General features: G+C 39.4%; 1 protein-coding gene across 1 annotated transcript in view; it reads left to right on the top strand.

The window, feature by feature from the left end:
- The window catches only part of cacna1ab (calcium channel, voltage-dependent, P/Q type, alpha 1A subunit, b), a 196,399-nt gene that overhangs the window by 153,124 nt on the left and 29,240 nt on the right, over nucleotides 1-14,035 (top strand). The window contains exons 35-45 of the mRNA XM_044190125.1: nucleotides 429-630; nucleotides 760-924; nucleotides 1,351-1,461; nucleotides 1,828-1,911; nucleotides 5,115-5,120; nucleotides 7,338-7,454; nucleotides 7,541-7,606; nucleotides 8,422-8,519; nucleotides 9,068-9,218; nucleotides 10,066-10,193; nucleotides 10,891-10,987. Coding sequence (XP_044046060.1) covers nucleotides 429-630; nucleotides 760-924; nucleotides 1,351-1,461; nucleotides 1,828-1,911; nucleotides 5,115-5,120; nucleotides 7,338-7,454; nucleotides 7,541-7,606; nucleotides 8,422-8,519; nucleotides 9,068-9,218; nucleotides 10,066-10,193; nucleotides 10,891-10,987 — 1,225 coding nt within the window. The remainder of the gene's footprint in view (nucleotides 1-428; nucleotides 631-759; nucleotides 925-1,350; nucleotides 1,462-1,827; nucleotides 1,912-5,114; nucleotides 5,121-7,337; nucleotides 7,455-7,540; nucleotides 7,607-8,421; nucleotides 8,520-9,067; nucleotides 9,219-10,065; nucleotides 10,194-10,890; nucleotides 10,988-14,035) is intronic.

Here is a 14,035-nt window from a genome sequence, read left to right on the forward strand (position 1 = left end):
AAAGGTCAAGAAGTTAATATAAAATACTAAAGTGAAATAAAGTAATTTAGTCTTTGGTTGCAATATCTAGAAATAGTCATTCAAAGAGATTAATTTAAACCATAAATGTGAAGCTGAAACAAACAGGCTGTGGATTAATGACATTTTTGACATTTGCTGTAAATAGTAGTAACCTTATTTGGGAATGTTTATACATTTAGTGAACAGATTGAATTATTTCATATTTAAATGAAACAATTATATAGTATAGTTAATATTGGTGAGCACTTTTATGCAGATTTGATGAGTTTCATATTATTAATAAACAATTTGATATGTTCATCTAAAAACACAAAGAATACTAATAAATTTACATTGTTGTGACCACAAACTTCCCAAACCCACAACTCATTTTTATTTTTTATTTCAATTCTTTCTTCCTCTCACAGGGTGTTAAAGCACTCAGTGGACTCCACCTATGAGAATCAGGGCCCTAGCCCAGGTTACAGGATGGAAATGTCCATCTTTTACGTGGTGTACTTCGTTGTCTTCCCCTTCTTCTTCGTAAACATCTTTGTGGCTCTCATCATCATCACCTTCCAGGAACAGGGGGATAAGATGATGGAGGACTATAGCTTAGAAAAGAATGAGGTGAGGAGAGATTCGGAGGTCTCTGAATCTTCAGACGTCTATTGTTAACTCTTCTTAAAGAGTTAAAAGACAAAAGTAATGTAATTATAACTCTTCTTTCCTCTCCTATCCTTTCCTTTCCTCCTACAGAGAGCATGTATAGATTTCGCCATCAACGCCAGGCCTCTGACTCGCCACATGCCGAAGAATAAACTGAGCTTCCAGTATCGCATGTGGCAGTTTGTGGTGTCTCCGCCCTTCGAGTACAGCATCATGGCTCTGATTGCGCTCAACACCATCGTGCTTATGATGAAGGTACAAGTCTGTCTCTCAGTGTGGACTGTCTGACAGTGTCTTCTGCTAACTGTGATGTTTTCTTGATGAAAAAAGTTATTCAGTGACAAATAACAAAACCAAAACCAACTCTTTGTTTGGACTCAGTTGAGCATCAACTTTCCATGACATTGGCATGGATGCATACTCTTATTACCTTGTCTTCAGTTTTGGGAGGATATGATTGGATACTGTGATCACAAAACCAACTCAGTACTAAAAGAGATACAAACCCAAATGATTTATCTCTGTGATGGAGGTACAAGCCCTTCTCATAAACCAAGCATTCTGTCTGTACTGGGGAAAGGTTGCTGCTTAGCTAGAACTCTGCACTTTGCGCACTTTTTACTTTTGCATTTACTTTTACTGTTGTCAATCTCAATTTCCATCTTTTTTTTGTGTCTCTAGTTTGACGGTGCATCACTAACTTATGATAATGTCCTGAAGAACCTCAACATCGTGTTTACCACCTTCTTCTTCATGGAATCAGTCCTCAAGATCATTGCTTTCGGCCCTCTGGTAAGGCTGAAAACCACAAACATAAAAACATCCACAAACGTGCGGCACCTACACACACACGCACATATTCCTTATCTAGGTTGACCCAGCCTATATGCTTCAGTGTTTCATCCTATTATTAATTTATAAAGCGGGTTATTTTGGTAGACAGATCTAGAGCATGTTCTTCCTGTCCCGGAAAAACCCAGAGCGTACCTTGTTGCACAGCAGTCACGCTATCAGCCTCCTTCCAGCCTGTCTCCACGGTAACAACACCACCATTGGCCAGGGGTGTGTCCCTTACCGCCCCTTGATTTCAGATCCAGGAGGATGCGACTGGCTCCCTGTCTTCTCATTTGGCTCTCACTTTTCTCTCTTTCCCAACAGAATTACTTCAGAGATGCCTGGAACATTTTTGATTTTGTCTCCGTCCTTGGAAGCATCACTGACATATTAGTGACAGAACTAGGGGTAAGTGCTATGAAGTGTTTGGATGAAATGACACTTGTTGGTTGCAGCTGAACACTAGTTGATGATTTGTAACATGAAACAGGTTTGGTGGACTCAAAGGAAAAATCAGCCCTGTTTTCAATGTCTAAACCAGTCTTTTGATAGATCTTGGTTTAATTTTAGTTTCCTTTGTCTGTTCTCAGTAAATATACATTTTGATTTAATTAGAGGATGTAATTGTAGTTATAAACTTGGCCATCCTTCTATCAGAGTCATAAAGTGACCCACTGTGTAGTTCTTTTTGGTTTACAACCCTCAAAATGCTGCAATACCTGCTCAAATCCCTTACTAAAAGTATAAACAAGCAGAACTCTTACACACAATCATGATTAGTATTTTACGTAAGTTATATAAGTGATTTGTAGAAGCCTAGAGACAACCATAAAGACTATTTCACAAGCAAAAGATGTTCAATGCTAAAGTTCAAGCAAGATTATAAAATTGCACATAAGAATGATACAATCACAAATTCCATAAAGGTGCCTTACTATCCCCCAAAACCATCAGGTAAGGTGCTGAAACAGATAAATAATAGTTTTGGCTGATTTTTCCTTTATGTCAGTTACACATCACAGCATGTAGTCACACTTACACAGAGGTGGTGCTGAAAGGGAAGACTTGCAGGGGGAAACAGCTAGCCTGGCTCTTTCTAAAGGTAACAAAATCCACCTACCGTGCACATTAATTTCCTGAAGTCTAATTTCCTGAAGTTGCCAGGCAACCAGCGGAGACCACAGTGACAACAAGACTGTAGGAAGTTACTACTCCTGGCCAAGAAACAGTCCTGCACATACCACAATATGTCATTTTTACACTTTGGATACAAGCAGACATACAAGATATAACTATAATAATTAGTGAGCTTTAGAGGTGCTGGTAGGCGGATTTTGTTTCAAGTGTGTCATATTTACCGTACAGACATGAAAGTGGTATCGATCTTCTGATTTAACTCTTGGCAAGAAAGCAAATAAGCACATTTCCTTAAACTATTCCTTTAACTAACACAACATCTGTTGTACACTTTTGTTTCCTTGTCATGGTGTTAAATCTGACAAATTGAATCTGGCTGTCTGTCAGACTGTAAATGGTGCAGGCAGATACATTTCTGATGCTAAAGAGATTAACAGAAAGAGTAACATTAACTAATTGTACCTTGCAAGTACCCAGTGGTCTGTGTGTGTCTATATGCTGTGTGTACATTATTCTATGGAAGGAATAAAACCTTTGATATTATTTATCTGTTACTACCTCAAATTCTTTTTTAAACGAAACCTGCCCACACATCTTAATTGTTCAGCTCTTGATTGGTGTGCAGCATTCCTTCAACCCCAAACGTCAAATAATTAGTCCACATTGTCCGCATTCAAATTACAGCCCATGTAGTTAAGTGCAACTGGAGAACAGACATGTGGAGTCTGATGTTTGGGGTTAAATGGTAATCTGTACCAATCACAGATTGTGCCTTTAATGTGCTGCTGTAACACACTCATGTTTATCTCACTGTTAACTGTGATTTTGTTGTTTGTATGTCTATCAGTATGTCTGTGTTTTATTCTGTACATATGAGCTTAATATGATTATAGATATATAAAACTCAATATTTGTGGAATTCACTAGCAACGTCAGCCCCTCTCTGTTGTCCAGCTGCCGTATATTTTTTACCTTACACCAAATCATTCCAAAAGTGATTTGGATTTTGCGCCTGGGGTTCAGTTATGGACTTACTAGACCTCTCTAACTTGTACTGAAGTCTTCCTCTCATTTACACTGACTAGATTAGCAGTAAGTGTGCTAATTTCTGCAAAACAATTGTTTCCAGATGATCAAAGACATCCTCTGGCCATGTTGGAGGTGCTGAATTTACATCTCAGCTGTCTGAACAGACATTGATTGACATCAGTGCTGTTGTCAACAGTGAACTGACCATTTCAGACATCTGATTGATTCTCTGTCAGCTTGCAGCAGCTAACCTGCCGGTTAAGCACATCTGATCTTTACCCGTCAATGTTGACAGGTTGCTTGGTTACATAGTTACCTTGTGGACAAAGCCAAAAACCAGGTGTTAGAGCCAGCTTAGTTAACCTGAACTATCTTGCTACAGCTCTGGTAACTAAATTTCCCCAAAACTGAACCAAAATCTAGCTAATAAGACCAGACTTTTACTCTACGGACAGTTGCAAGATAGCCACCAAATCAAATAAGGAGAAAAGAAGGCTCTACACTTATGTCTAGTGCAAACATTTAACAATAAAGCCAAGCTTTTGGTCTCTACTTTCATCAATGTTTGACTGAAGCTGAATTATAGTTTATAATGACATACAGAGCACAGTCTCGGTCAAATAGGAAATGCAGTTCACAGTTGGCATTCCTAATTTCCAAAAACACAACAAACTCTAAAAAAAAACATCATATCAAAAAGTGAGGATGAATCAATACAGAAAGAAATCAGAGAATCAAACTGTCACACTATAAATACATGTCAGTGGAAGGGGAGGGAATATTGCACAAACATTGCAAATGCTTAAATACTTAATACTAAGGTTAATGACTTAATTTAAAATAGATTAACATGGCAAAATTAGATTACTTCAGATTTTGTAAGGGGACCAGAACCCCTTCATGGACCAGTTTAAAATGAGTTTCTTACTATCCAATGCTAAAGCTAACCGAATAATAAAGTACTACATGGTTTTCTAATAGAGCTGACATCAAAGAGGGGCTGAACATATTGTATCTCAAATTGCTCACTAACTGTTGTTGTTGATTTGAAGTTGTGTTTCACTGCCTTTTTAATGACACCCATAATGATTCCGTCTTCCTCTTCTATCTCTTTACATGCTTTCTTTAAACCTCTCTACTTTGTTGGCGCCCTACGCCCCTCCCACTCCCTCCTCCTCTGATAAAATCCATCCAATCAAAATGCACTATGAAATCCTTCATCGTGTTCTCCATCCGTGCTGCGCCATGACATGTGGTGGTGCTGTGATGATGATGATGATAATGATGGTGGTGGTGTGCGTTTCGCCCCATGCCCCTGCCCAATAAAAAAAACGACCAACCCCCCCAAAAAATGTCTCTCACCCACTCACAATGTACTACAACTTACCAAAAAATTTTAAAAAAACTCCCTCCCCATTCATCTTTCTACATCTTCGCACATGTAGAATCTGGTTGGTTTGTAATTTATCTCTCAAAGCTTTCTGCTGCATCCTCATTGGTCATGCATAACCCCAACCCATTCCTTGCCCCCCAGTCACCTGCTCCCCCATGACCAGTCCTAACCCTTAACCCCAGTGCATGCGCTTCCTGGATGATGAACCTTTAAACTCTTTGTACTTGATGACATAGAGAAGTTCATTATTAACGTAATACATTTTTACATAACAATACACGTAGTTAGATGTATATACAATCCCCTAAAAAACATTTGTTAAGTTTTGCACATGTAGGTACAGTATAATATTTCATTTACTCTTGCTTTGATCTGTACCCAATGCAAGAAAAAGCTTCTGTTCACAGTGCTTAATTCATCCCAAAAATCTCCAAATTTTCACTAATCTTCCATCCAAGTGGATTGGTGATAAAGAACACGGGCTGCCAGATTTTTCTGCTTACCTGTTATACAGGCTGCCTGAGTAGGCAAACAAAACTTCCATATTTAGCTCCTGGCAACAGTTTTGTGCATCAAATTGTGGTTTGTTTGTTTTTTTGCTCACAGCATCTGCGTGGGGTAGTGCTGCTCATCTCAAAGAGTTAATGACATTTAATATTCCATTTATACTCTTTGCAACAGTATGAGGGTATGCATATTTGTGTTATCATGACAACATTAGCAGCTAGTATTTACCAGCACTTGGTTCCTGTTCATTTTCTAACAATCTGATGCAACTAAATAAGTGAATGTGTGAATCAGAGTTTACGATGTGCTCGGCCCCACTGGCCCTAACTGGTCTGCATGTAGGATAGTTCTTTCCTCAAAAAGTATGCTGCCATGCCAAACCATGCCTGCACTGAGGCTGCGCGCTAATCCCTCCTCCTTCCTCTCCCTCCTCTCCCTCTTCATGCTCCTCTTCCTGCCATGCCTGTCAACCACAAAGTGCCAGGGCCTCACCAGGGAGTTTGGCTGTTGTACATTACATTATTCTCTCTGTTACACTGTAAAAACCACCAACAAAAATCAGCAAATTCATTGGGCTGAATCCATGTCGAGACCATAGCACCTTAGTGTTTAAGGGCATTTTCACACTTTGTCTAGATACTTGAGTCTGTACCCAGGTTTGGGGTTTTTTCAGTCATTACGGCATCCTCAACAACACTATTCATCACCTATGTCACACCAGTTGAGCGTTTAGCAAGAATAACATATGCTTTCCTTCATGACTTTTATGCTGTAATGCTGGTACTAGTCACAAAACCATGCAAAAACTATTAAAACCGGTAATGCCTCGGTGTATGGCATGTCACAATCCAGCTGCACCTTCAAACAAGGCACATAATAATAATCCACATATCCTAAACATTTCAAAATTTTGAAAAGTAAGATTCCTATTGCACCCAATGGGGGATGACGTTAATGTGTCATGTAGACCTATAACATACAATACATATACTATATACAGTACATTACACATAATATGTACATAATAACATTTGTTGTGGGCTCCGAGAGCACCAGAGCATGCTCAAAGCAAACTTATTTTGTGGTGGATCTGACACCAGTTTTCCATGCTAAATTCCTTAGCAACAATTTACCAAACATACCAAGCTCTTCAGACTCTTCAGAAAAAAACCTCCAAGTTTCAACCCAAGTGTGAAAACGCACCAACGGCTGCTGTTCTCTAGAGACGAGAAGAAAATGTAAACTTTTTTAACAAGAGTTCGGTGTCACAGACAACCCTAAGCCATGCTCTTTAGGCCACAGAAAAAGTGTATTTGTGTCTCTGTGTGTGTGTGTGTGTGTGTGTGTGTGTGGTTGACCGTGTGTTTGTGTGGTTGACAGGCACTGTGCACTGTGCTCCATCTTGTGTGGCCTGCTTGCCCCCCAGAGATCAGTGCATTTGGTTCTCTTAAAAAAAAAAAGCGTTCTGCTGTACCAGATTGGATGATGACCTTTAGACTCTTTGACTTATGATTTTCTTTATTTCCTCTCTTTTTCCTTATTTTGTCTTTTGACCCTTTCTCTGTCTTTCTCTCATTTATACTTGTATCTACTAAGAGCCATTATGTTTGCAGTTGGTTATGTTTTGTTGGGTTTTATTCCCCCCCTCTCTCTCTTTGTCCTCTCTTTCTTCCACTGTTGTTTTTGGCTTTTGTGTTTGGTAGAGGGAGGTTCTGCAAGTGTCATATATATTTGGTGAAACTGACTGTGTTCTCCCTCTGTGCTGTAGAATAACTTCATCAACTTGAGCTTCCTGAGGCTGTTCAGAGCAGCTCGCCTCATCAAGCTACTGAGACAGGGAGAGACCATCCGCATCCTGCTCTGGACCTTCGTCCAGTCTTTCAAGGTATTCAGTTGTTAACAGATACACACATAATGTACATATAGTCACAATACAAATATTTCCTCTCTCTTCATCTTCTCTTCTGGTAGGCTCTGCCATATGTGTGCCTGCTCATTGCCATGCTCTTTTTCATCTACGCCATCATCGGCATGCAGGTGAGTACTGCCTATCTGCGCATTTGAATTTTGAATTTGATATGTTTTGGGATTTTTACATGATGTGTAGGATTAATTGTACAGCTGGGAGGGTCTGTTTTTTTTCTCTAAATGTGTGAACAACATAAAATCCAGCGATGGAAGAAAACATACAAATACTACAATGTAAAAATACTCAAATAAAGGTCCTGTATTCAAAAATACAGAAAGTAAAGAACTAAAGTAAAAGTACAGAAGTAATATCAGCAAAATGTCCTTAAAGTATCAAAATTAAAGGTTCTTATGTAGGAACAATGGCTCCTGTCAGTATTATACTGCATACCGCAATGGTGGATTATTATTACAGTTCTGATGCATTAATGTGTACGCAACATTTTAATGTTGTAGCTGGTTGAGGAGCTAATTTTAATATTTCATATACTGCAGAGTCGTTTAATTTATAAAAATGCATCGTATAGGTTTTGTATGAAAAATCTGAATCGGCAAAGTACCTAAAGCTGTCAAATAAATGCAGTGGAGTAAAAGTACAATACTGGCCTCTTAAATATAGGAAAGTAGTAGTATAAGTACAGCAGCATAAATTTAAAGCACTCAAGTGATGTACAAGGATCTCAAAATGATATATAATTACTGTGAGTGAGTAAATGTGCTGATAAAAAAAATAAGCAAATACAGATGTAGCATTTTAAAATCAAAACCATGACTTCTGTTGTTACCGCATTTCTCAACTTTACCATCAGAGTGGAGAATATACAGTAATACATTTTTTTTTTCTTGTTGTGGTTGCTTTCTTTTCCCGCTCTTTGTGTGTGTAGTTGTTTGGGAATGTGGCACTAGATGAGGAGGAAGGGAGTGCCATCAATGAGCACAATAACTTCAGAACCTTTATCATGGCCCTGATGCTGTTGTTCAGGTGAGTCTTTTAGCCTCTCTTTCACACAAACGATCAAAATCTCTCAAAATGTAAACATCTGTCCCACAGGAGTAGTCGTTTTCCAGCTGCGATCCTTTATTAATTGCTATCACACACTGTCACCATCCATTGCTACTGTAACTGAAGGCTGAACATTTTGTGATTTCCCAAGTGTATATATTGTGTACACATATTTATATCTACATGTTCAGTAACTCCAGCTGCATCTCACAGTCCAGTTGTGTTTGTTCATGTGTGCAGCTATGTGTTTGTGTGTGTGTAAATGTGTAAGTGTATTTTATTTATTTGCTTGTGTCGCAAGATGCTGATTCACCATTGCGGAAAGCTTAAAAAACATATGGCACTGAAATCAGTTGTTGCCTATTGGTGCTACTTCCATGATTTCTGAAATTCATCAGTGTATTATCTTTCTGATAAACACAGCAACGTATTCTGCTTGTTTTTTACTTTGCTTGTCAATTAAATCTTCTCTTAGGTGTGTGTTCACTCTTTCATGTTAAATAGCAAATGTGTTTCCCCTCATGCAGGAGCGCTACAGGCGAGGCGTGGCATGAGATCATGTTGGCTTGCCTGGGTGGCAAAAAATGCGACCCGGCCTCAGGGAACACAGAACCTGAATGTGGCAGTACCTTTGCCTACACTTACTTTGTCTCCTTCATCTTCCTCTGCTCTTTCCTGGTAAGGAAAAAAAAAACACAGAATGTCCCTTTCACCAGTTCAATAAATCAAAATGTGCATTCATGTGTATTTTTTATATTAAATCCAATGACTTCCCCTTACTGGAAAACAGCATTTTTTTGTTGGCTGTTGCATCACTTACCAGTGCGCATACATGAAAACCTCAAGGGAATAAAATACATTTCTTAGTACTCCCTCCTTTCCTGGTGTCACTTCAGAGTGTTCAAAATGTGGATTTATTATTTAACCCTGGATACCATGTTCCAAGATGGCAAAAAAAAAACATGCATTAGTGTCTCTTTCATTGGGCCAAACTGTTCGTCCTATCAACTTTACACTGTGATGACAACACATTGCAAAAGAAAACCTTTTTGAGGCTCTGAGAAAGTATAAATATAAAAATATAAAATCTTTATAGTTTCATAATTTCCTACACAAAGAGTGTAGTTGATTGATATTGTCTGCTTTAGGAGGTGTCTTGTCATGAATTTTACAGGCATGTCTTTATCAGTGGAGGTCTATGGGGAAAATGCTGTTTGAGCTAGCGGGGATATGTTGCAGTACTGTTGTAAGAAACATTGGCAGCAAGACAGACTCTGTCTTTCCATATCTAGCTGGAGATACATGGTTCAAAGTCCTCTGCCTGCTGCATGTCCTTGGCATAAGATATCTCAACTGTCATTAGCATTAAATAAAACACAGAAGTAACAAAAACAATTCTCCAAGCTCAATCTAACATCTGTCTTAGATCTGAAATCCATGATCCCTGATTTTCAGGAGTGTTTGATTATTAAACCTTGACAAAAACACTTTTGCTATGAGTTTGTTTACCTCGTCCATGTTCCAGATGCTGAATCTGTTTGTGGCCGTCATCATGGACAACTTTGAGTACCTGACCAGAGACTCCTCTATCCTGGGGCCACATCACCTGGACGAGTATGTAAGGATATGGGCCGAGTACGACCCTGCCGCCTGGTGAGTGGCACACTCACACACGCTGTGGAAGTCGCACAAAGCAATGCAAAGGCAGAAACGCACATGAAGTAGCAAATACACAGATATACAAATTGTATTATAGAAATATGACACGCACACACAGTGCTGATGTGTAATGTAAAACCAAGTTGGCAAACATTAGATGTTTCTACACACATTTGGACAGTCTTATGCTGAATGTAAAGTAACTCTTAACCCTTGACTTTCTCTCCTGTCCCAAAACGGGGCAAAGACTGGTGTCGTGATCTTATCCAAGAAGTGTTATGATGAAACAGGATCTACATCACGTGATGATAGGAGTTAAAAGTGGATCAGTTAAAGCTGGCCTGTCAGAGCAAAGAGTTGTCCAGCTTTCTCCCTGTCTCTCTCTCTCCCTTTCTCTGAACTTTTCTGCCTTCTTTCTCAAATTGCACAATGTGTGCACAGTTGAGATGAATGTAACCTTCTCCTCGTCCTCATCCTCTCCCCTCTGTAATGAGTGTGTGTGGGTATGCACGAGAGGAAGGTGTTTTACACCTCTTTTTCTCAGTGTAAATAAATGCTCTCTCCTCTTCTACCTTTCCTTTCTTCTTCTTTATCATCTTATCTCCTCTTTTTCTTTCTCCACTTTCTTTCTTTCTCTCTCTATTCTGTGTGTTCCCTCACCTAACCTCCACTCCTTGTATTTTTCTTGCAGCGGGCGCATACATTATAAGGATATGTACAGTTTATTGCGAGTTATCTCCCCTCCCCTGGGCCTTGGCAAGAAATGCCCACATAGGGTGGCCTGCAAGGTTTGGACCAAACCCCTAAAGCACAAACTTAAACGCAACCTGCTCGCCTTTAAGAGACTGGAATGAATGTCGCTCTTTATCACTTTTAAAACAAATTCTTTCCTACTTCAACTTTTTATTTCATTTGGTTTGATTTTTCTGTTTGGGTTTGCATTATTCAGTTGTTTTAATCCCATTTCACCATTGAATCATTTTTGGGGGGGGGGTTTCTGTTGTATATGCATTCTGACATGACAATGAGAATGAGAATGTTTGGGACAATGCAGAAATGCACACACACACACTCTTGTACACACTCACACACACACCAATAGCGGTGTGTGAAGCATGAGGTGGTGCACTGCACTCGCTAATGTCTTCTGACTGAACGCTGGGAAAATGACACTGATTTGTTCACTGTTAATTCAGTATTATGTAAACTCTAGAGTCTAGACTCCAGTCAGCCATTGTCTTTTATTTCTGCTTGCTGTCTAATTTTGCCTGGGCAGAAAATGGTCGAGCAATGTGCATTGTTCTTGTTTGAGTTGGGGTTTGGGTGAGGGAGGTGGGGTTACTTTAGTATAGAGACATATGCAGAAAAGGCTTGGTCTGAATACTGTCACCACGCTAACCTTCATAGCTGTTAGCTAGGCCAGTGTTTTCCAGCCATGTGTCATCACGGCTCAAGAGTCTGCAGGCTTTGATTTATAGTCACTCACACAGCTAATCTGCTGATCAGCACACATTAAACCAGCTGATATCAGCTGCTGTTGTGGTTGGCTGGAACAAAAAACTGCAGATTCTTGTGCCTCCATGGCACCTGTTTGTGAAACACTGTGCTAAACTGTCTGTAATCCTTAATTTAAAATTTTAAAGCCACTGTGTGTAGATGGTTTATGTGATTATTGAATCTTATTCTGATGGCTGGTTTGTAGAAAAAATGAAACAATCCTAGTGAAACTAGACCTAGTGTCATTTTTGATATTACCACTGAAAGTCAGAATTTTTAAATTCTACACATAGTGACTTTAAGGCCTTTAAGGATTCAAGGTATCAAAATGATTATAAGGCCTGTTACAAACTCTTAATAAAGAATCCACACAACAATGCAAAGGGCAATGCGCAGGGTGTTCCTTGCACAATAAAATATGTCTAAAGTCCAAAATTTGTGACACATTGGTAAAATATCAAGATACTAAAATGAGCAACTACCAATGGGGAAGTTATTTTCTGTAATAACAAGTATAAATATACAAATATAAAACACAAATATAATATACAAATATAAAATGTGTAATGTTGCATTCTCAACCCACTCGAATCTACTGTAGCTGTCATCTCCTTTTCAAGCAACTATTTTGTGTACAATAAAACCACGTGTTCCACGTGTTCTTTGTCCATTTTTATGGTAAATACTCCTTTCCCAGATTACATTGATATCACTTCCCCTGTGCTCTTTTGTTATGTAAGCAGAGAGCTTGTGTATCCCACATGCTTGTGTTGGCACACCTTGAGTGGAGAATGTAATAGGCCTTATGGAGCAGTTTATATTCAGTGTTACTTGAAATACTAAAATGATATGGCCAAACCTGCTCTGTGTGTGGCTCTGGTGTGTGGGGAAAGAAGGAAAGGGGCAGGGTGTGTGTGTGATTTAGGACAAGGACTCTGGGCATAAAAAGGTCTTGTGTCCACCAGGTACCTCTGAAGAACTTCCTGTGTTGACAGATGCTTGTGGGAAAAATCGTTGGTCATGACATCTGCGTTTGCTTTGTGACCGTCAAGATCTTTTTAAGGTGCTGCAGTCTTTGGCTTAAGAAATGGTTAAAGGGTCAGTTCACCCAAATCGTAAAAGAAAACATATTTTACTACTTACCCCTGGTGATATCTAGCCATGCACATAGTTTCAGTTGTATATGCTGAGACATTGGGTCTGTCCCAATATCCACACTTGCTACTGTATATTTGCAATAGTAGTCAAACGCCTTCTTGTGTGAGATATTTCTGGTAAATGCCACAGTGCCTATTAAAACTGCAAGAGTATTAATATTTATTTTTACATAGTAGTATTTATTTATATAAACTGGAAGAGGCCATCCTGTGGCTGGAGCAAATAGTACCTGGTTCAACTGAGCTCAGATGCTTTGTTGGTTTTATTGATTTTCACATAATGAACAAATAAGTTGGATCAACCATACATTATTACAGTTACAATCAAATGACAAATGCATAGGAGACTCAGGGCCTGAGATGAGTAATACAATTAATAAAGCAATTAAACTGAGTTATCTGGAAACACATAGGTCTACTTTGTATTATTTATTTCTATTGTCAATGTACTAACTGTTAAAAAACCCACACCATCTGCCACTGGCTGCAGATTCATGGTGCTGTGTGTTCACATGGTGCCACTCTACACCATCCAGACAACAATATAATTTTCTCAAGAGGCGTTTTTTCCATTTTTGGAGCTGTTGGTCAAACTTCACTGTGATATCGCTCAGCTGTTTCAGTGCTATGAGACCAGTAATATGACTGGCTGACAGTGTATTAATTAATCTCCAAACCCTTTGATTTATATTCCCCTTCATCCAGCCCTTTTGCACTTTGCACTGCTGCACCTACATGAACCAAAATAGCAGGTGTGCTTGGAGACGTCCACACAGTCCAAGTGCCTAAGACCTACCACTTTGCGCTTGTCGTTGTGCTTGCATGATTAATGTAGAGCCCTGGTCCGAATGAATCCATTCATAGTGAAGTCTATGGATTATCATGAGTAACTGGCACCTCTATTGTAATTGAAGTGGAGACAGAAAGAGTCATGTAGCTCAAATCCTGGGCACATAAAACCAAAACTATCTGCATAGCTAGTGACCACAAGAGGTAAGTGACGAAACATAATTTTGTGATGAGGGTGACCTGGCCTTCTAAAAGCCAAGACCTAGCTGTTAGCACTGTTGGGGTATCCCAACCCTTTCTGTCATCATCAGGGAGGGCTCCCATGAACACCTGGAGGTGCAGCTGTGAGCAGAGGTTCCTGGTGGACACGCAGCCTCAGTAACGGACTGCATT

Source organism: Siniperca chuatsi, linkage group LG3, assembly GCF_020085105.1.
Source record: "Siniperca chuatsi isolate FFG_IHB_CAS linkage group LG3, ASM2008510v1, whole genome shotgun sequence".
Classification (NCBI taxonomy): Eukaryota; Metazoa; Chordata; class Actinopteri; order Centrarchiformes; family Sinipercidae; genus Siniperca; species Siniperca chuatsi.